The sequence below is a fragment of the Manis pentadactyla genome, chromosome 3, assembly GCF_030020395.1.
Source record: "Manis pentadactyla isolate mManPen7 chromosome 3, mManPen7.hap1, whole genome shotgun sequence".
Taxonomy (NCBI): Eukaryota; Metazoa; Chordata; class Mammalia; order Pholidota; family Manidae; genus Manis; species Manis pentadactyla.
The window spans coordinates 127,372,567-127,393,495 of record NC_080021.1 but is presented as its reverse complement, the minus strand read 5'-3'; the positions used below and the strand labels follow the sequence as shown (position 1 = coordinate 127,393,495).

Below are 20,929 nucleotides of genomic sequence, written 5' to 3'. Positions count from 1 at the left end.
GAGTGCGGCGGAGGGCCAGCCAGCACGGACACCTCGGGGGACTAGACTCGGGACAGGAAGGAACCCCTTGGGGGGGAACGAGGGCACAGCCTCCACAGGGTGACGGGCCCCCGGGGACGAGGACGCGGCCCGCCCGAGGTGACAGGTCCTCGGGGAAGGGCGCGGCCCCCTCAAGGACCGGCTCCGGGTATGAAGACCAGACCTCTCTACGGAGTGATGGGACCCTGGGGATAAGGAGCGGCACCTTCGGGGTGACCGGCACCCGGTAAGAGGAAGGTGTTTCCTCAGGTGCCGGGACCCCGGAGCCGCGGACGGAGCCTCCTGGGGGTGTCCGGCTCCGGCGCGGGGATGGGGTCGCGGCCGCCGGTGCCTTGGCCCGGCCGCGCGGCATGCCCTGCACGCCGGGCCCAGCTGGCGGCCGGGCCGGTCTCGGGGTCCCGGCCGCGGCCGCGGCACCGCCCCTTCCGCCCTCCGCCGGCCCGCGTGCGTCAGCTCGCGCCGCCCCGCCGCCGCCGCCGCCGCCGCCCGCGCGCGGCCGCCTTAGCCTGGCCTGGGCCTGGAGCGGCGCACCGCGCAGGTCCCTCCCGCCATGGCCCTGGGAGGCGGCAGCACATGGCGGCCGCAGCGGCCATGAGCGCCCCCGCTGCCCGCCCCGGCCCCCCCTAGAGCCCGCGCCGCCGGCCGCGCCACGGCCCCGCCGCCCCCGGCCCCGCCGCCCCGCCGCCCCGCGCCCGCCGCCGCCGCCGCCGCCGCCATGGGCGTGCAGGGCTTCCAGGACTACATCGAGAAGCACTGCCCGAGCGCCGTGGTGCCGGTGGAGCTGCAGAAGCTGGCCCGGGGCAGCTTGGTGGGCGGCGGGCGGCAGCGGCCCCCGCACACGCCGCTGCGCCTGCTGGTGGATGCCGACAACTGCCTGCACCGCCTCTACGGCGGCTTCTACACCGACTGGGTGAGCGGCGGCCAGTGGAACCACATGCTCGGCTACCTGGCCGCGCTGGCCAAGGCCTGCTTCGGCGGCAACATCGAGCTCTTCGTCTTCTTCAACGGCGCGCTCGAAAAGGCGCGGCTGCACGAGTGGGTTAAGCGGCAGGGCAACGAGCGCCAGACGGCGCAGCAGATCGTCAGCCATGTCCAGAACAAGGGCACCCCGCCGCCCAAGGTCTGGTTCTTGCCGCCCGTGTGCATGGCGCACTGCATCCGCCTGGCACTCATCCGCTTCCACGTCAAGGTGCGGCGGGCGCGTGTGGACGCGGGCCGGGGCGCCGGGTTCCGGGTGGGCTGGGGTCGGCGCGGCTCGGGGGCAGGGCGCGCGGCGGTCGGGGCTCGGCGTGGGCCTGGGCTCCGGGTGCGGGGGGCCGGCCGGCTCCTGGCCCGGGATAGCCTGCGTTCCCGAGGGCCGTGAGGTGGACGCCAGCTGTCCGCCAGGTGCTGCGGTGCCCGGGCCGCAACAGGTCGGTCGTGGGAGCAGGTGGGCTGCCCAGCGACGGGAGGGCCCAGCCCGCGGGGACGGCGCCCGCGGAGGTGGCCCTCTCGAGAGCGGAGGGCTGTCTAGGTCCTGCACGGAGACGGTTTTAGAGAAGTTGCCTGATTTGTGTCGGATGCCAAAGACTCGTGGATTAGACATGGTGGGATCTGGTCAGTTCTGGGGTGGAGTCTGGGCCACGCGCGTTTCAGAGTGAGGCGAGGGCGTGGGCGCCCGTGTGCGGCCCCGCCGTGCCCAGGTAGCCGGAGGCAGCCGAGCCCGGCCAGGCAGCTGCAGGTCCCAGCAGCCACGGTGGAGATAACATGCAGATCAGGGACCCTGGACTTCAGTTTTGACTGCTTCCTTTTTCCTGGTTTTCTTTTAAAAATTTTGAAGGGGCTGTTTTGGTTTCTGGCTCTTGTCACTAAGTCTTCTAACTTGTTTGTTCTTCTTTTGTTTCTGCCTTAAACTGTGTTTGAGCCCAAACTTTGTGAAATTCAAACTCTTCCTGACTGCCCCCTGCCTTGCTGTGATGGTGGTGGTTAACCTAGAGCGATAGCGGAAGTCCCACCCCGGCCCTGATGCAATTGGTGACAGGGTGTCTGAGGCTGAGGGTCCAGGAGGCTGGAGGAGCCCGACGATTGGTCTGTGAGCCTGGCAGAGACGGCGTGCAGCCCCCGAGGAAGCTGGGGTGAGGGGCAGGGCCGCGGTTGGCATTCTCTGCCCTGGAGCCTGGGCTGTCCCGGAGGCGGGCAGGGCCGCCTCCCAGAGGCGCCACCGCCCAGGAGTCCCAGGGTATGCAGAGGCGGAATCCACTACCGAAAAGACCGGATGGGCTTTTTGATCGAGTGACTTTGTAAGGAATGTGTGCATATTACGAGGGATCAGATTCAGTGTGGTTGCTCTGTCTTTTTAAAGAGCTGATGAATTCTTTTTTAATTGTAAAATTTATTTTTGTCTTTACCTTTGCACCCCTGTGACTGTCTCGTTTGCCCACTAGGTGCTCAGAATTTTGACGGAAGTGGGAATATGTGTTTGGAAACTAGATTTAAACTAGAGTTAAGGTCATTTCTTCCACTTAGGTTTCTGGACATAAGATACTTTTGTCTATAATCATTTTGCTTTAGATCAGCCCTTAACACCTAATAAGTCATAGTATATTATTAATTGCACAGATTAATATAGTAATGACTCAAACACCGGGTGGCCAATTAACCCTGGCAGCCTTACCTTTCAGGAAAACACCTAAGAAACAGCTACTAGAAATTTCTTAGTAGCCAAATGAGAGGTCAGGAAGTTTTGGTATGGCTTTCTTTCCTCATAAGAGTGAAGTTCTCTCCCTCATAGACTGCCATCTCCTTTTCAGATGCAGCTCTGTTATGCATAGTTATCTGCTTCTAAACTCAGCTTGACAAAAGGGAGAGACTGCCAGAGACCAGAGCACCATTAATAGCAAGAAGTGGCACTTCACAAGGGAGAAGATAAAAACAGCTATAAAAAGCAGGCGTAATTCTGGGGCTATTTTAGAGAAAGGAAAACAACCCAGTGTACTCCAGTAGCTCCTGAGGGTGGTACAATGTTTGTTCTGTAAGGATGATTTTCAGTCAGAAAAACTCACATTCAGCATTCTCCAGGGGAATGAAGCAATGAGAGCTGTTTTTAAAGATGCTCATTAAAATGGTTAAGTGAATGAAAACCATGATGCTACACCTGTTAGAATGGCTAATGTACACAGTACTGACATCACTGAATGCTGAGCAATTGGAAAGGTCCCATGTGGCTGGTGGGATAAAGAGGGCAGGCTACTCTGGAAAACAGAGTGGCAGTTGCTTATAAAAGTGTTTACCATGGCCCAGCAATCATGCTGCTGAGTATTTACCTGACAAAACTTTTGTTCACACAAAAACCATACTTGAAAGTTCATAAGTTTTATTCCATAATAACCCAAACTGGAAACAGCCAGAGTGCCCTTTAGTTGGTGACTAAACTGTGGTCTGTCCATATGACACTTCCCTACTTAGTAGTAAAGGGATTCCCACAGCAACTTGCATAAATCTTTAAGGCTCTATGTTGAGTGAAGGAAGACAAATGAAAATAGGATTCTCTTTAACATTCCAACAAAGATAAGATGGTCATGATGGGGACCAGATTGGGTGGTGAGTGGAGGGGTAGGGGTGGGGCAGGGGTGACTCTAAAGGCACAACACAGGGGAGCGTTTGGGGTCATGGGATTGCTCTGTACTCTGACAGTAGTGGTGATATTTTAAAATTATAGAACTGTACATCAAAAGTAAATAAAAGTTAATTTTGCTATAAGAGAATTAGTACTTAAAAAACCAAAAAACCAACAAAGGAATTAACATGAACACCTGTGCATAATGGGCCACAGAAGCGCTTCTCTTATCAAACTGCCGTCTCACTGGCCTTCCCTGGGTATCCATAAAGCTAGCAGAAAAGCATACTTTTCTGTTGGCTTTGCTTAGAGAAATTCTTTTTTGACTCAGAAGAGTATGCCTTTGATAGAGTAATAATTGTAATTTTTTTGTACAGTAATGACTGTTTTTCTTGAACCATTAGAAGCTGGCCTATTAGCTGATCTTGTTCAGGTCACAACTGTCTGGCCTGAACTTGGCTTCTGCTTGCTACCGGAGCATTTCCTCTTGTGTGCCCTGAGTCATATTACCCTTTGAAACTTTGGTGAGGGACTGGTGTTTATTTAAAGTCTTGGTGGCATTAAATCCCCAGAGCACTCCTAAATGTGTGTGGGCTTCTTGAGCTCCAGACCCCATCCTGAGTCAGCACTCTGGCGGGCTTCCTCAAATCTTGCATGAAGCAGAACTCCTGTGTTCAGTCAGTGGGAGAATGAGCTTCACTGTGGCTTGAGATTTGCAACAATGATCTCCTGCCTTGTGTACTTGATGGGACCAGTGCTAATTCCCAGGGTGTGGGCCCTTGTGGGCCCTTTCGCACATGCTGTCTCATTGGCCCCCACTAACATTTCAGTCCTATTTTATGGGGAAGGAACTGGATTGCCGATTACGTAACATCTGGTGACAAGAAGCTAGCAACCTCTTCAAGAGGGAAGTGCCGTGCTGAAGTCAAAGTTCATCTTCATTGTGTAAAAACGCTTTGGGCAGATGCCTGCCTGGGGTCAGACCTGGTAGCACACCTTGCACTGGTACTGTGTTTTCCCATCAGAGTGGGGGTGGCACAGGCTTTCTCCAGGACATACTGAGCAAGACACCTTAATTCTTAAAGACCTCCAGTTAACCAGGGAATTTATATGCTTCAAAATGCACCACATTATAATTCAAGCCAGTCATCCATTTAAAGTACTTACTTTAAAATACTTATTTTCTTCTAGTGTACCAGTTTTGTGACTGGCTTATTTCACTTAGCCTGAAGTCTTCAAGTTTCATCTATGTTGTAACATTGGGTCAGAATTTCCTTCCTTTTTAAGGCCATTTATGATGGACATTTGGCTTCTCTGCTGCTAGATGCTTGGGCTGTCCCCCTTTTACTGCTGTGAACACGGTGTGCAGAAACCTGTGGGAGTCCCTGCTTTCAGCTCTTTTGGTTGTACACCCAGGGGTGGGATGGCTGCACCCCTTGGTAATTCTGTGTTTAATTTATAAAGAAATCCACAGCAACTGCCTATGTGTATTTAAAATTACACATTATGTAATTGTATTACCATAGCATAGTAATGTGATTGCATTATTGTTATCACAATATAGCGATTTTTTCACAAGTTTGTGAAACATTTTTTCATGTCTATACTTAGAGAGTTCTTCTTTTTAATACCTGCATTGAGTTCCTTCATTGAGCCCACCCCTGCAGGTGGTCTCACACACATGTGGTAGAACCAAGAGTGCACATTTTAAAACCTTACAGGACTGTAGGGCTAGCTTTGCCAAACCTTCACATTTTTCAAGAAAGCCAGAAATCCAGATTTTTATTTGAAATGATCCTCTTTAAAATATACCACTTTAGTCCAGCAAAACAGGCTCCAGGCTAGATTTAGCATTTGAACCTCCAAGCTGTGATTTTAGCACTGATCTTTAACAACAGTTATCACCCTTGTCTGAGTCTCCTTTTTCCAGTTTAAGGTTAGTCTTAGCAGAGCCTGCGCTTTCTCTTCCCATCTACCTTGTTGAAACCTGTTCGATGGTCAGAGTGCTTCCATTTCCATGGTTTGTGCCTGTGGAACATGACTTTCCATGACCACCGCAGTTCATTGACCTTCTCCATTCTCCACATTCCCAGTAGCCCCTCATGGAGGCTAGTACTTTGCATGTGTTTGCTTGGTGGCTCACAATTCCCAGGGTACACTTTCACTGCCCCGAAGACTTGACCCAGCAGCGGGTTTTATGTACTTGGAGATGATCTCCACCATCCAACACACTACAGATGTTTCTTGGCCATCACCTGGCCTCAGACTCCTCAGCTCCAGGGACTATTGTGTTTCACGTTAGCTCCCCTAGAGCTTGGATACTAAGTAGAGGGAAAGGATGCCACTCCCCTTTCCCAGCTGCAGCCTGACCATTGCTGATGGAGTCTCCTCCTCCTCTCCTGTCCCACCATGCTCCATTCCCCACTCCTCTCTAATCTCATGTTTAGTAGACCTGTGTGGTTTGAGCCTCATGCTTACCCACCAGGTGCTGCTCCCCACTGCCCTGGAGCCACCTGGGTGTTTGCCAGCCCTCCTGCCAGCCCTCTAGAGCACCAGCCATTCTAGCCCAGAGGTCACTCACCCTTCTTCTCATCCTGACATTCCCCTGAGAATTCACTAGGTATCACTGAAGGGCCAACAAGGGCTTTTGCAAACCCATTGGTTGTTATGAAACCAAATTATTGGGTGTTTACCAGCATTTAGAAAAAAATGATAAAGAATAAAGTAGAACAGAAAGCACAAAGCAAGACATAAACTAAGTGCTTCGTTAGACCGAGGCCCTGTGGGTAGCAGTTGACGTTGCTCCTGGGTCTGACAGGGCCACACACCTGGTGTCTCATCAGTGGGACTCACCTTGTATGCCCTGTTGGAGCCGTCTGTGGGGTCCTGGGTGGGCCGGGGACACTGTTCTGCCAACGACTAGAGCTTGGCTTGAATCCAGACTCCTGATCCAGGCTTTCAGGCCCTCGTGTGACCTGAGCCTATTCCACCCACCCCCAGGCCAGCCTGCTCAAGCTTTCCCCGTGGAGAGCCCGACCGCCTGGCGTTTGCTGCCCGCCTTGTCGGGCTGACCCGTGTTTGCTTGTCAGTTTTACTCATACTTCAGAGCCCATCTCAAATGTCTCTTGTGTTCCCAGAGGTGGGCTAGGGACACACAGTGTCCTCCATGCGCCGACAGGCCCTGCACTTTGCTCTCCTCCAGCCACCTGTGTGCCTGTCGCCCACTAACCAGTAGCTCTTGAGGTGGGACTGATGTTACTCCTGTGTTTAGTAGAGGTACTCACCTTTTTAATCAGATATTTACTTTGTTCTGTTTACGTGGGCAGGAAATTGAATGATTTCTTTCATCAATGGCTATTATTTAAGATTTATTTTTTACCTTAACTTTCTTAAACTCTCTTTCCTGACTCCCAGTGGTGAGTCATTCTCCCTTTAGCAAACGTTGAGTGCCTCTCATTGGCCAGGCCTGGGGGGCGGAACACAAAGGAAAGAACAGTCCTTCCAGGAGCTCACTCTGGAGGTTGGGGGCGCTCATTCACATCCTTTTCCCCATGTCAGTTTTGAGAACTTTCTTTGATGCCAGAGGACAGTCTGTTCAGTCAGGGAGGACCCGTGAGTGGTTCTCCACAGGTGGTGGTTTTGGCACGTCTAGAGACGTTTTTGGTTGTCACAGCTGAGGGCATCCTGACTGCAGGTGTCTAGTGGGCAAAGGCCAGGGGTGCTGCTGGCCATGGGGCTCAAGAATTATCTGGCCCCAGTTATCAACAGTGCCAAGGCCCAGAAATCCTGGTATGAGCTAATCAAAGAATTCTAAGCTTCGGGTCTTTGTAAAGCTATATAAGTGTTTGAAATATATTTTTAAGTACACCATGGACAGAAGTCGTAAAAATACAACTATGTTTTCTAAATTAAAATACATACATACACACATCTTTTCTCTAACATATTTCATACCCACATTGCTCTTCATTTTGTTTTATACAGTGGGAATTTATGCAACACATGGTACACATTCCAGCCTTGGTAAGCAATTGACCATAGGAATAGATGCCAAATACCCTGTAACATGAAGAGGAGATACTTAATTTTTTTATTGGGATATAGTGGATGTATAACATGTTAGTTTCAGGTGTACAACATAATGATGGGAGATATATAACATATATTTATTACATATACCGTATATTACATATCTTGAAATGATCACCACAGCAAACCTAGCTAACACCCTAGCTAACAAACCTAGCTAAACCTATGAGAACTTCTAAAACCAGTCTTAGCAACACTCAAATGAGTAGGACGGCAGTGTCACCTTCTGCTGCCTGTTGCGCATCACACCCAGGTCTCCCTTACCTTACAGAGGTGGGCTAGTTTGTGCTTTTTGACCCCCTTCACCCATTTTTCCCACCTTACAAAATTAAGGTTTTTTTTCCCCAGTGGATTTATAGATAAAATGTTCTAAATAGAACAATTAGGCATAAATGAATTGGTTTTGGTAAAAATGTCTAAATGTAGGCTGAACCATGTATTTCATTTTTTGCTTATGTTTATGTATTTCCTGTTATCCAGTTCTTAGGAGATTACCTGGAGTTTAATAGGAGTTTGAAATATATTTGCTAAATGAACAAATAAGTCAATTCCTGACTCACCAGGTAGTTCCTCAGTCCCCTTGTGCTAGGCAGCGCAATGGCAGTAAGTCACAGTGTTTAAACCCAGAGTCAAGTCAGTTCCACAGATTAACCCTCTCAGCCTGGCTACCGGGCACTGGGGTTTTGTCTTTGAATAAGTCCTGTGTGCTTCGAAATTTAGGAGCTGTGTTGAAGACAGAAAAGGGTGCCAACTTAGGGAAATTGGTTGAATCTAGCCATCTCTTCTCTCTTGGTATGCCTGGTTCCATCAAACCTGGTTTTTAGGCATCTGAGGACCAGTATAGAACTGCCCTGACTGAATTACCCGTGTATACAGTGAAGGATCTCTGAAAACGTGACCTTTTGTGCCCCCCATCATTTGGCATTTCTCACTTGTCTCTGGAATAAGTTAACTTCTTTGGGAAGACTGACCCTGCCTTGTTGGTATTTGGCTGATGAGTGTAGGAAGTGTGCTGGAGGGTTGCGTTTTCACTGTTTCTTCTTGTGAGCAGGAGTGTCAGCCAGTCCAGACCCAGAGGGGCCTCCTGGACGCGCGAGCACAGGCGTCCTGCCTTTTCAACTTCCTGCACCTATGTGATCCATAAAATACTTCAACAGAGTTTGTGAGAATCACAGAGTTAAAATAAATTGTATCAATCTAAGATTTATCTTCCTAAATTCTGAAACTTAAATTTTGGTGTATTGTATTTTGGAATCAGAGTTTTAACAAGAATAATAATGCTGGGAGTTAGCTAAATCATAAGAAGATTAATGTGGCAGGCGAAGTAGACACTGAAACAAATAATGGTGTTTCCTTCTCTCTTTTTTTCATTTTACTTGTTAAGTTTATAAAATTCAATTTGCATTTCTTTAGTGACATCCATTTTCTTATTTATTTTATTTTTTTATCGGAGAAAGGAAACAGTTTTCTCATGGAATGAGATTTGAGCCAGACTGCACCTCACTGCAGGTGTCTGCTGAAGAGGCTGCACAGGGGAAGAGCAGTCTCACAATTTCCTGCAGCCTACAGACACCCCACTCTGTCCATGCTGGTGTCATGATCCCAAGGAAAAACAAAACCGTCTTTCGACAAGTAGGAAGTTAGGTCTTGGAGCCAAGTACCTAGGATTCCTGAGAAGATGGGGAGATGGGTGTCAGGTTGCCACACTCTTTTAATATTACATATTTTTATTTTAACCTTTTAAATTGTGTTGACTTATAATGAAAATTATACCATTTTAGCCATTTTTAAGCTTGAGTTCAGTGGCTCTTAGTACATTGATGCTGTTGTGTGACCATTCCTCACTATCCTCTCCAGAACTTAGTTATCTTCCCGAATGGGACCTCTGTCCCCATAAACACTAATAACCCCCAACTCCCCTGTGTTGCTTTCTGTGTTTGTGAATTTGATGGCTCCAGGGACCTCCCAGAGACGGGATCAGACAATGCCTGTCGCTTTGTGTTGGGTCTGCCTCCCTGAGTACAGTGGCTTCCAGGTTCAACATGTGGCACGTACATCAGAATTTCCTTCCTTTTCAAGGATGAATAATACTCCATTGTGTGGTTGGATTTTGTTTATCTGTTCATCTGTCAATGGACAATAGGTTGCTTCTGCCTTTTGGCCATAGTAAATAATATTGTTATGAAAATAGGGCTACAAATATCTGTTTCAGATATTTGCCTTCAGTTCTTTTGGGTGTACACCCAGAAATGGACTTGCTGGGTCACAAGGTAATTCATAGTGTTTAAGTTTTTGAGGACCCTCACAGGTTCTCACAGCTGCCGACCGATTCACATCACCAGCGTGATGAGGGCACCAGTGTCTCCACATCCTTGTCAACACTTGCTTATTTCTGTTTCTTGTTTTTTTGATAGTAACCATCCAAATGGATGCGAAATGGTATCTCATTGTGGTTTTGATTTACATTTCCCTTATGATTAGTAAAATTGAGAATCTTTTTATGTGCCATTCTTTATTTTGAAAGATATTACTTTTCCTTGCTTTTAAGACCACTGCAACCAGTTCTTACAGTTTTAAAAAGGAGATATACAAGGTTAAGAAACTTATTCAGCTATGATACCAGATTTTCTAAGGGGGAGAGATTTACTTTTAGAGACATTGCTAATGTATGTCATAACATTTGAATTGCCCTTTTAAAGGAAACAAGAACAATAAAATCTTCCACCAAATAGGAATTGACTTTTATGTTCTCATTCTTCTGCTGGATTTGAATAGCCAGTAGCCTGAGTAAGTTTCACTCCCTAATACCTGGTGATTAGAGCTCAGCTAGGTTAAGGTCAATCCCTGATTTTTTTTAAAAAAAGAATTTAGTTCGATTCATATCTTATGTTCAGGTCAACTTAACATCTGTTCAGTCTGGTAACTGACTGGAGGATGTGTCATACCATTCCCTGAGCAAAATTATTCTAAAGAAAAACCATAGAGTATTTTTTTCCTTTTCAGAAAATTGATTTATGACAACTCATAGTATCTGAGGTCCTGTATATATGAAGAGTATGAAGATGCAGGTTCTTTCTCACATTGCTTTAGAGTGGATAGTAACTGACATTCATCAAGTGTTTATTATTTATGAGTGATTCCGAGCTGTTTCCGTGGAGTCACAGTGGGTCATCACTGCTAACCCTGGGAGGTGGGGTAGAGGGGGAGTGGCACAGAAGTCATTTAGGGGGACCGTGGAGTCCACCTGCTGTGCCCGGACTGGTGCCCTCCCCACACCGGGGCTTCTTCCTGGAGATCAGGAGGAACCGTGCTGTTCGCTTTTCCTTCTTACGGGACTGTCCCTGTAGCTGCTCTCAGCTAGTAGTACTTTGCCAAAGTAAGCTTGGGAAACCTTTTGTCATATTCCTTGTAAAAATACTGAGTTTTGATGCATCTGCCTTTTTCTTAGACTATTGAGATGGAAAGATTTAACTAGGATTCCGTGGCAAATATGTAGTAGCACAGAATTACCCCCTGCTAGGTACAGTGCACTTCCTAAAAACAAAAATGGAGCTTTTTGCCAGCCAATAAAGCTCTATGAGCCTGACTGCCCACACCAGGTTCCCTAGGCTGCATGGGGGAGAGGCGAGGTGGGCTGTCCTGTGGGCCCTGGTCTGGTCACAGTGGCGGAGGCCTGTGGCAACAGCAGTCAGATGACTGGGCTAAGTCCACTGGAGCTCTGGGTTTTCAGCCCTGACATGAAGCTGCACACAGCATGGTGCCCCAGCCCATAGCAGCCGGGCCTCTGACTCTGCGCATGGTACCCTCTGGTCTGGCCAGGGGCCCTTAGTGAGGCCTTGCCTGATTTACCTCTTGGTACCCCTGGAAGTAGGTGGTCTTTGGGTGCATTTCTGTAGCTTGCTTTTATCCGTTTGGGAGTTCAGACTGAAGTCATCTTCCCAACATCATACTTAATTGTTTTTACTTGCTTCTGAAATGAGAAATAAGAACTAGACATAGAGATTGGCTTAAAGATGGCAGAATGAGAGGTGTGAAAGAAACCTCCTCCCAAAACCACATATATTATGAAAATATAGCAAATACAACTAATCCTGAAAGAGCAATAGGAAAGAATGCTGTGACAGTCTGTCCACATCTGGGGAAAAGAGCAGACTTCATGGAAAAGGGTAAAGTACTGAAGCCGCAATCTGGTGGGAGCCAAGCCCTTCCCCTACCCCAGCTCACCAACGGGAGGAAGAGAAATGGAGCAGGGAGGGGGTGGAGCCCTAGGACTGCTGAAAACCCAGCCCTGGAAGCATGAACCTACGTTACATGGTACTCTGGAGATTAGTGGGGTTGGAAAGCTAAGACAGGTACTTGGAGAGACTGAGATTCCAGCTGCTTATGGAGAACAAGTAGCCACACCAGACTCTCTGGGACAAAAGAAAAGTGGACACTCTGAAAGACTTCCCAATAGCAAGGTTCCTGCTAAAGGGGCAAGGATTGTACAGAGCTTGCTGCTCAGGAGAAAGGACAGGTGGACAAAATTGTCCTGGGGCACTCAGCCCATCAGGTTGGGAACTTTGAAGAGCTTCACGCACTCCATCCCCCTGGCTGACAACGCAGCTCCAAGGCCTCCCACCACCATATGCAGCCTACCACTCCTTCCTCCTGGCCAGCACCAGCTCACAAACCTCCTGTCCCCACCATTGCTCCAGGCCAGCCAGAGGGTGGCCCCACCTATAGCAGCTACAAGGGTGTAGCATAGAGACTGTTCCCTGCTTGCTTGGCCCACTGGCCCTGGCAGTGGAGACAGGCACTGCAGCCAGGAAGCAGGAAAGAGCTTTTTCCTCCCTGGCAGGCACCAGCACTGCTCACCTGTGTCCCCCGCCATCACTCCAGGGGCTGAGCAGCTCCAGAGAGTAGAGCTTCTGGGCACTAGAGGGCGCCACCTCCACCAAGTTATTTTTACAAATATGAAATGTTAAAGGAACCTGTTACAAACCAAAATCCCACAAACACCAGAAAGAGGGACAAGTGAAACTGAACTCACCAATCTTCCTGAAAAATATTTCAAAATAAAAATGATACACATGCTCACAGAGCTACAGAAAAATATTCAAGACCCCAGGGAGGAATTCAAGAAAGAGATAGAAACTATGAAAAACACACTGTCTGAAATTAAACATGCAATGGAAAGATTTAAAAGCAGATTAGATGAAGTAGAGGAAATGGTAAATGAAATAGAAATTAGAGAAGAGGAAAACAGAGAAGCTGAGGCACAGAGAGAAAAAGGATCTCTAGGAATGAAAGAATATTAAGAGAAATGTGTGACCAATCCAAACCGAACAATATTCTCATTATACAGGTACCAGAAGAAGAAGAAGAGAGAAAAAGGCATAGGTGTCTTTGAGGAGGTAATTGCCAAAAACTTCCACAATTTTGGGAAGAAGATAGTCTCTCAGGCCATGGAGGCGCACTGATCTCCCAACACTGACCTCCCTAGAAAGACAACACCAAGACATATAATAATTAAATGGCAAAAATCAAGGACAAGAAAAGAGTATTAACAGCAGCCAGGGAGAGAAACCAGATCACATACAAAGGAAAACCCATCAGGCTATCATCAGACATCTCAGCAGAAACCTAACAGGGCAGAAGGGAGTGGCAAGGTATATTTAATGCAATGAAACAGAAGGGCCTTGAACCAAGAATGCTCTGTCTGGCAAGATTATCATTTATATTTGAAATGGGTATTAAACAATTTCCAGATAAGCAAAAGTTGAGTGAATTTGCCTCCCACAAGCCATCTCTACAGTGTATTTTGGAGGGACTGCTATAGATGGAAGTGTTCCTAAGGCTGAATAGCTGTCACCAGAGAAAATAAAACCACAGCAAAGGAAGTAGACCAATTACTTACTAAGCAGATCTGAAATTAAATCATCTACTCATAAAGTCAATTAAGGGATACACAGAGTGAAGATTATGACACCTAATATATAAAGACTGGAGGAGAAAGAAAAAGAAGGGGGAAAAAAAGAACCTTTAGATTGTGTTTGTAATAGCGTACTAAGTGAGTTAAATTAGACTGTTAGATAGTAAAGAAGGTGCCCATGAACCTTTAGTAACCACAAATCTAAAGCCTGCAATGGCAATAAGTACATATCTATCGATATAATCACCCTAAATGTAAATGGTCTGAATGCACCAATCAAAAGACATAGAGTTATTGAATGGATAAAAAAAACAAGACCCATCTATATACTGCCTATGAGAGGCTCGCTTCAAACCCAAAGACATACAAAGACTAAAAGTGAAGGGATGGAAAAATATATTTCATAGAAATAATAGGGCAAAAAAAGCAGGAATTGCGGTACTTTTACTAAACAAAATAGACTTCAAAACAAAGAAAGTAATGAGACAAAGAAGGACATTACATAATGATAAAGGGGTCATATAAATATCTATTCACCCAACATAGGAGCACCTAAGTATGTGAAACAAATACTTATAGAATTAAAGGGGGAAATGGAATGCAATGCATTCATTTTAGGAGACTTCAACATACCACTCACTCCAAAGGACAGATCAACCAGACATAAAATAAGTAAGGAGGCAGAGACACTGAACAACACATTAGAACAGATGGACCTAAGAGACATCTACAGGACACTACACTCAAAAGCAACAGGATACACATTCTTCTCAAGTGCACATGGGACATTTTCAAGAATAGAATCATATACTAGGCCACAAAAAGAGCCTCAGTAAATTCAGAAGGATTGAAATTGTACCAACCAACTTTTCAGATCATAAAGGCATGAGGCTACAAATTAATTATGCAAAGAAAACAAAAAGGCTCACAAATACATGGATTCTTAACAACATCCTCCTGAAGAATCAATGGATCAATGACCAAATAAAAACAGAGGTCAAGCAATATATGAAGACAAATGAAACAATAACTCAACATGCAAAAATCTGTGGGATGCAGTGAAGGCCATGCTAAGAACAAAGTATATTGCAATACAGGCTTACCTCAGGAAAGAACAATCCCATATGAACAGTCTAAACTCACAATTAGTAAAACTAGAAAAAGAAGGACAAATGGGACCCAAAGTCAGTAGAAGGAGGAACATAATAAAGATCATAGCAGAAATAAATAAAATCGAGAAGAATAAAACAATAGAATCAATGAAAGAAGGAGCTGGTTCTTCGAGAAAATAAACAAAATAGATAAACATCTAACCAGACTTATTAACAAAAAAGAGAGTGTACACACATAAACAGAATAAAAAATGAGAAAGGAAAAATTATTACAGAATACTGTGAAAAATTATATGCTAACAAATTGGATAACCTAGAAGAAATGCATAACTTTCTAAAAAAATACAACCTTCCAAGTCTGACCCAGGAAGAAACAAAATCTGAACAGATCAATTACTAGGAACGAAATTGAATTGGTAATCCAAAAATTGCCTAAGAACAAACTTCCTGGACCAGATAGCTGCACTGCTGAATTTTACCAAACATTTAGTCAAGACCTAATACCCATTCTCCTTAAAGTTTTCCAAAAAGTACAAGAGGAGGGAATACTCCTAAACTCATTCTATGAGTCCAGCATCACCCTAATACTTAAACCAGGCAAAGACATGACAAAAAAAGAAAATTATAGACCAATATCCCTGAAAAACAGATGCAAAAATACTCAACAAAATATTAGAAAACAAAATTCAAAAATACATCAAAAAGATCATCCATCATGATCAAGTGGAATTTATTCCAGAGATGAAAGATGGTACAATATTCGAAAATCCATCAACATCATACACCACACACCACATTAACAAAAAGAAGGACATAAATCACATGATCATCTCTGTAGATGCTGAAGAAGCATTCGACAAAATTCAACCTCTATTCAGGATAAAAACTCCCAACAAAATGGATATAGAAGGCAAGTACCTCAACATAATAAAGGCCATATATGACAAACCCACAGCCAACATCATACCTTTTTTATGTAATGACTTTTTTTAAAAATTAAGGTATCATTGATATACATTCTTATGAAGGTTTCTCATGAAAAACACTGTGGTTACTACATTCACCCATACTATCAAGTCTCCCCACATACCCCATTGAAATCACTGTCCATCAGTGTAGTAAGTTGCCACAGAGTCACCACTTGCCCTCTCTGTGCTACATTGTCTTCCCTGTAACCCCCCCCACACCATGTGTATTAATCATAATACCCCTCAATCCCCTTCTCCGTCCATCCCCGCCCGCACCTCCCCCACACCTCCCCACCCCTTCCCTTTGGTGACCACTAGTTCCTTCTTGGAGTCTGAGTCTGCTGCTGTTTTGTTCCTTCAGTTTTGCTTCATTGTTATACTCCACAAATGAGGGAAATCATTTGATACTTGTCTTTCTCTGCCTGGCTTATTTCATTGAGCATAATACCATTTAGCTCAATCCAAGTGAACATCATACTTAACAGCAAAAAGCTGAAAGCTTTTCCTTTAAGATCGGGAACAAGACAAGGATGTCCACTCTCCCCACTTTTATTCAACGTAGTACTGGAGGCCCTAGCCACAGCAATCAGACAAAACAAAGAACTAAAAGTCATCCATTGTTGGTAAGGAAAAGTTAAACTCTCACTATTTGCAGATGACATGATATTGTACACAAAAAAACCCTAAAGAATTCTACTAGAACTAATTGAATTCAGCAAATTTGCAGGGTACAAAATCATACACAGAAATCTGTTGCATTCCTATGTACTAATGATGAACTAGCAGAAAGAGAAATCAGGAAAACAATTCCATTCACCATTGCATTAAAAAGAATAAAATACCTAGGAATAAAGCCAACCAAGGAGGTGAAAGACCTGTATATACCCTGAAAACAAGACACACATGTGAGAAATTAAAGAAGACACCAATGGATGGAAATACATCCCGTGTTCATGGGTAGGAAGAATTAATATTGTCAACTTGGCCATCCTGCCTAAAACAGTCTAGACATTCAATGAAATCCCTTTCAAAATACCAATGGCATTCTTCAACAAACTAGAAATAGTTCTAAAACTCATATGGAACCACCAAAGACCCCAAATAGCCAAAGCAATCCTGAGAAGGAAGAATGAAGTTTAGGGGATTACGCTCCCCGAGTCAAGCTCTGCTACAAAGTCAGAGTAATCAACATAATTAGATACTGGCACAAGAACAGACCTATAGATCAATGGAACAGAATAGAGAGGCCTGATAGCAATCCAAGCATATATGGTCAATTAATATACGATGAAGGAGCCATGGGCATTCAGTGGGGAAATGACAGCCTCTTGAACAACTGGTGTTTGCAAAACTGGACAGCTTCATGTAAGAGAGTGAAACTGGATTATTGTCTAACTCCATACACAAAAGTAAACTTGAAATGGATCAAAGCCCTGAATATCAGTCATGAAACTATAAAACTCTTAAGAAGAAAACATAGGCAAAAATCTCTTGAATATAACATGAGCAACTTTTTCCTGAACACATCTCCTTGGTCAAGGAAAACAAAAGCAAAAATGAACAAATGGGACTACATCAAACTAAAAAGCTTCTGTACAGCAAAGGACACCATCAACAGAACAGAAAGGCATCCTGCAGTAATGGAGAGTATATTCATAAATGATATATCCAACAAGGGGTTAACATCCAAAATATATGAAGAACTCACACACCTCAACACCCAAAAAGGAAATAACCCAATTAAAAAATGGGCAGAGGATCTGAACAGATGCTTTTCTAAAGAAGAAATTCAGATGGCCAAGAGGCAGATGAAAATATGCTCCACATTGTTAATCATGAGGGAAATGCAAATTAAAACCACAATGAGATATCACCTCACACCAGTTAGGATGGCCAACATCCAAAAGACAAGGAAAAGTGCTGGTGAGGTTGCAGAGAAAGGGGAACCCTCCTACACTGCTGGTGGGAGTGTAAGCTAGTTCAAGCAGTGTGGAAAGCAGTATGGAGGTTCCTCAAAAACTAAAAATAGAAGTACCATTTGACTTATGAATCCCACTCCTTGGAATTTTTTTTATTTAGAATTATTGACTAATTTTACTTTTTTCTTTACATTCCTGTATTTTATGTATTTTCTAAAATAAGCATGTGTAATTTAATCAGTTAAAGTACACATGCATACCATATTTCAACATATCTAAGACACAACTAATTGGGAGACACCATTATTTTATTATGTTCTGGTAAGAAGAAATACTATCCTTTGGAAATATGATACAGTGTTAAACGCCATTCATTATAAAATAACTCACAATTTCAGAAATGTTACCATGTGAAAAAATTGGGCTTTTTGAATATATGAGTATAGCATATGTGTATTGTGTAAAATAAAACTTTTTTCATTTTCTGATGAAGTATAACTTACATATATTAACATCAGTTCTTATTAATGTACAGTTCTGTGAATTTTGATGAAAGTAAAGAGTCATATAACCAGCCACCTTGCCACAAAAAGCAAGATGTAAAACAGTTTGTTATCCTCTTGAATTTCTCTGTGCTCCTTTGTAGTCAATCCTTCCCTATACTGCCAGGTCCTGGCAACTACCAATCTATTTATTGTACGTAGTATAGTCATGCTTTTTCCAAAATGTCATATGAATGAAATAGTGTGTAGCCTTTTGACTCTAGCTTCTTCCACATTGCGTAATAAGTTTGAGTTTATTTATGTTCTTGAGTATATCCATGTTCATTTCTTTTTATTGTTCTGTATATTCCATTGTATTGATGAAATACAATTGGTTAGTCATTCACCAGTTGGAAGACATTTAGGTTTGTTTGAGTATTTAGAGATCATGAATAAAGCTAGCTCCTGTTAACATTTATCTACAGTTTTTGTCCAAACACAGGTTTTATTTTCACTTGGGTAAACCTGAGCAGTCTGGTTGTTGGATAATATGCTGATTACATATTGAACTTTATAAGAAACTGACAACCTGCTTTCCAAAATGGCTACACCTTTTTTGCATTCTTGCGAGTAGTGTATGGGCATTCCTGTTGCTACACGTTCTTGCCAGTAGCATTAGGTATTGTCAGGTTTTGTTATTTCCATTTGGACAGCTTAGTGATAGCTCAAGGTGGTCTCTTACTGACTAATTAGGTTCAACATCTATTCACGTTCCTATTTACCATGTATATCTTTTCTTTTGTGAAATGTCTGTTCAGATTTTTAAAAAATGTTTTATTAAGGTATTATTGATATACACACTTATGAAGATTTCAAATGAAAAAACAATGTGGTTGCTACATTTACCCATATTATCAAGTCCCCCACCATACCCCCATTGCAGTCACTGCCCATCAGTGTAGTAAGATGCCACAGATTCACTATTTGCCTTCTCTGTGCTACACCATTTTCCCCGTGAACCCTCACACCGTGTGTACTAAACATAATACCCCTCAATCTCCTTCTCTCTCCCTCCCCACCCACCCTCCCACACCCTTCCCCTTTCGTAACAGCTAAGCCCTTCTTGCAGTCTGTGAGTCTGCTGCTATTTCGTTCCTTCAGTTTTGCTTTGTTGTTATACTCTACAAATGAGGGAAATCATTTGGCATTTGTCTTTCTCCGCCTGGCTTATTTCACTGAGCATAGTGTCCTTCAGCTCCATCCATGTTGTTGCAAATGATAGGATTTGTTTCTTTCTTATGGCTGAATAGTATTCCATTGTGTATATGTACTACATCTTCTTTATCCATTCATCTACTGATGGACACTTAGGTTGCTTCCATATCTTGGCTATTGTAAAAAGTGCTGCAATAAACATAGGGGTGCATATGTCTTTTTGAATCTGAGAAGTTGTATTCTGTGGGTAAATTCCGAGGAGTGGGATTTCCAGGTCAAATGGTATTTCTATTTTTAGTTTTGTGAGGAACCTCCATATTACTTTCCACAGTGGTTGAACTAGCTTACATTCCCACCAGCAGTTTAGGAGGCTTCCCCTTTCTCCACAACCTCGCCAACATTTGCTGTTGTTTGTCTCTTGGATGGTAGCGATCCTTACTGGTGTGAGGTGATTATCTCACTGTTGTTTTAATTTGCATTTCCCTGATGATTAGTGATGAGAAGCAACTTTTCATGTGTCTGTTGGCCATCTGAATTTCTTCTTTGGAGAAATGTCTCTTCATATTCTCTACCTATTTGTCAATTGGGTTATTTGCTTTTTCGATGTTGGAGAGTGTTAGTTCTTTATATATTTTGGACGTTAACCCCTTGTCGGATATGTCATTTATAAATATATTCTCCCATACTGTAGGATGCCTTTTTGTTCAGTGGACGGTGTCCTTTGCTGTACAGAATCTTTTTAGTTTGATGTATTCCCATGAGTTCATTTTTGCTTTTGTTTCCCTTGTTCGAGGAGATGCGTTCAAGAAGAAGTTGCTCATGCTTACATTATGGAAATGTTTGTCTATGTTGTCTTCTAAGAGTTTTTTGGTTTAATGACTTACATTCAAGTCTTTGATCCATTTCGAGTTTACTTTTGTGTATGAGGTTAAACAATAATCCAGTTTCATTCTCTTGCATGAAGCTGTCCAGTTTTGCCAACACCAGCTGTTGAAGAGGCTCTCGTTTCCCCATTGCATATCCATGGCTCCTTTATCGTATATTAATTGATCATATATGGTTGGGTTAATATCAGGGCTCTCTATTCTGTTCCATTGGTCTATGGGTCTGTTCTTGTGCCAGTACCAAATTGGCTTGATTACTGTGGCTTTGTAGTAGAGGTTGAAGTTGGGGAGCGTAATGCCACCAGTTTTATTCTTCCTTCTCAGAATTCCTTTGGCTATTCGAGGCCTTTTATGGTTCCATGTGAATTTTAGAACGATTTTCTCTAGTTCACTGAAGAATGCTGTTGGTATTTTGATAGAAATTGCATTGAATCTATAGATTGCTTTAGGCAGGATGGCCATTTTGACAATATTAATTCTTCTTATCCATCAGCACGGGATGTGTTTCCATTTATTGGTATGTTCTTTAATTTCTCTTAAGGGTGTCTTGTAGTTTTCAGGATATAGGTCTTTCACTTCCTTGGTTAGGTTTATTCCTAGGTATTTTATTCTTTTTGATACAGTTGTGAATGGAATAGTTTTCCTGATTTCTCTCTCTGCTAGTTCATTGTTAGTGTATAGGAATGCCACAGATTTCTGTGTGTTAATTTTG

The 20,929-nt window shown here is 44.0% G+C and overlaps 1 protein-coding gene across 5 annotated transcripts in view; it reads left to right on the top strand.

The window, feature by feature from the left end:
* The first annotated feature begins 540 nt into the window (after window positions 1–540).
* Window positions 541–20,929, top strand: part of FAM120A (family with sequence similarity 120 member A) — a 140,726-nt gene continuing 120,337 nt past the window's right edge. For 2 of the 5 annotated variants that reach the window (XM_036896869.2, XM_036896866.2), the window contains exon 1: window positions 548–1,228. In XM_036896869.2, coding sequence (XP_036752764.2) covers window positions 755–1,228 — 474 coding nt within the window. In that variant the 5' untranslated portion in view covers window positions 548–754. Of the gene's footprint in view, window positions 1,229–20,929 lie in introns of all 5 variants that reach the window. The other 3 variants (XM_036896870.2, XM_036896868.2, XM_036896865.2) reach the window with 3 other exon arrangements.